General features: G+C 45.9%; 1 protein-coding gene across 1 annotated transcript in view; it reads right to left on the minus strand.

Moving 5' to 3' along the window:
• LOC117970253 (mitogen-activated protein kinase kinase kinase kinase 5-like) overlaps positions 1-1,512 on the minus strand; it is a 43,411-nt gene extending 41,899 nt beyond the window's left edge. The window contains exon 1 of the mRNA XM_059026612.1: positions 1,132-1,512. Coding sequence (XP_058882595.1) covers positions 1,132-1,239 — 108 coding nt within the window. The 5' untranslated portion in view covers positions 1,240-1,512. The remainder of the gene's footprint in view (positions 1-1,131) is intronic.
• Between the last annotated feature and the right edge of the window lie 573 nt (positions 1,513-2,085).

Here is a 2,085-nt window from a genome sequence, read left to right on the forward strand (position 1 = left end):
GATGATAGAGATGTATAGAGAGAGGTAGAGATGGATAGAGATGATAGAGATGATAGAGATGTATAGAGAGAGGTAGAGATGGATAGAGAGGGATAGAGAGAGGTAGAGATGGATAGAGAGGTAGAGATGATAGAGATGGATAGAGATGGATAGAGAGAGGTAGAGATGGATAGAGAGAGGTAGAGATGCATAGAGAGAGGTAGAGAGGGATAGAGAGAGGTAGAGATGCATAGAGAGAGGTAGAAAGGGGTAGAGATGGATAGAGATGGATAGAGAGAGGTAGAGATGGATAGAGAGAGGTAGAAAGGGGTAGAGATGGATAGAGATGGATAGAGAGAGGTAGAGAGGGATAGAGAGAGGTAGAGATGCATAGAGAGAGGTAGAAAGGGGTAGAGATGGATAGAGATGGATAGAGAGAGGTAGAAAGGGGTAGAGATGGATAGAGAGAGGTAGAAAGGGGTAGAGATGGATAGAGATGGATAGAGAGAGGTAGAAAGGGGTAGAGATGGATAGAGATGGATAGAGAGAGGTAGAAAGGGGTAGAGATGGATAGAGATGGATAGAGAGAGGTAGAAAGGGGTAGAGATGGATAGAGATGGATAGAGAGAGGTAGAGATGCATAGAGAGAGGTAGAAAGGGGTAGAGATGGATAGAGATGGATAGAGAGAGGTAGAGATGCATAGAGAGGGATAGAGAGAGGTAGAGATGGATAGAGATGGATAGAGAGAGGTAGAGATGGATAGAGAGAGGTAGAAAGGGGTAGAGATGGATAGAGATGGATAGAGAGAGGTAGAGATGCATAGAGAGAGGTAGAAAGGGGTAGAGATGGATAGAGATGGATAGAGAGAGGTAGAGATGCATAGAGAGAGGTAGAAAGGGGTAGAGATGGATAGAGATGGATAGAGAGAGGTAGAGATGCATAGAGAGAGGTAGAAAGGGGTAGAGATGGATAGAGATGGATAGAGAGAGGTAGAGATGCATAGAGAGGGATAGAGAGAGGTAGAGATGGATAGAGATGGATAGAGAGAGGTAGAGATGGATAGAGATGGATAGAGAGAGGTAGAGATGGATAGAGATGGATAGAGAGGGGTAGAGATGGATAGAGATGGATAGAGAGAGGGGCTCCCCTACCTTGTATACCTCCCCGTAGGTGCCTCCTCCGACACGATGCAGGATCTCAAAGTCATCCTGCGGGTTTCGGGTGGAGATGTCCAGGGCGGCTCGGTTCTGTGGGTCCATCACTGCGCTGGCATGGCACTGAACCGGCACTGGACTGGACTGGACCTCGAGAGGGACTGTAGTGACACTGCGTCACTGCAATGTGAAGCGCGTTGCTGAGAGAGTGTGTCTTTCTCTGTCTCTCTCTCTCCCTCACTCTAGCGCATTTACATCTCAGAGCTTTGTTTCCTGTGCTTGTGTGTGTGTGTGTGTGTGTGTGAGTGTGTGTGAGTGTGTGTGTCTGTGCATTTAGTACAGTGTAGATAGCAGCAAGCCCGAATCACTTTTGGTCTCATTGAATTTGTTGATTTTTTAAATTATGTGATATATATATAGTTGCAATGGGGATATGACTCTGTGCTTTACAATGCTTCCCTATACTTTACCAGACCTCTCTGTGCTTTACAATGCTTGCCTATGCTTTACCATACCTCTCTGTGCTTTACAATGCTTGCCTATGCTTTACCAGATCTCTCTGTGCTTTACAATGCTTCCCTATGCTTTACCAGACCTCTATGTGCTTTACAATGCTTCCCTATACTTTACCAGACCTCTCTGTGCTTTACAATGCTTCCCTATGCTTTACCAGACCTCTATGTGCTTTACAATGCTTCCCTATACTTTACCAGACCTCTCTGTGCTTTACAATGCTTCCCTATACTTTACCAGACCTCTCTGTGCTTTACAATGCTTCCCTATACTTTACCAGACCTCTCTGTGCTTTACAATGCTTCCCTATGCTTTACCAGACCTCTCTGTGCTTTGCAATGCTTGCTGATGCGTCACTGTGCTAAGAGGAAGCACACAGAGCTGCAGTTTGTTGAAGGGTGACCGTTTGCAGTCCTTCCTTTGCAAGCTCCTGCAGCT

The sequence above is a fragment of the Acipenser ruthenus genome, chromosome 7 (genome assembly GCF_902713425.1).
Source record: "Acipenser ruthenus chromosome 7, fAciRut3.2 maternal haplotype, whole genome shotgun sequence".
Lineage (NCBI taxonomy): Eukaryota > Metazoa > Chordata > Actinopteri > Acipenseriformes > Acipenseridae > Acipenser > Acipenser ruthenus.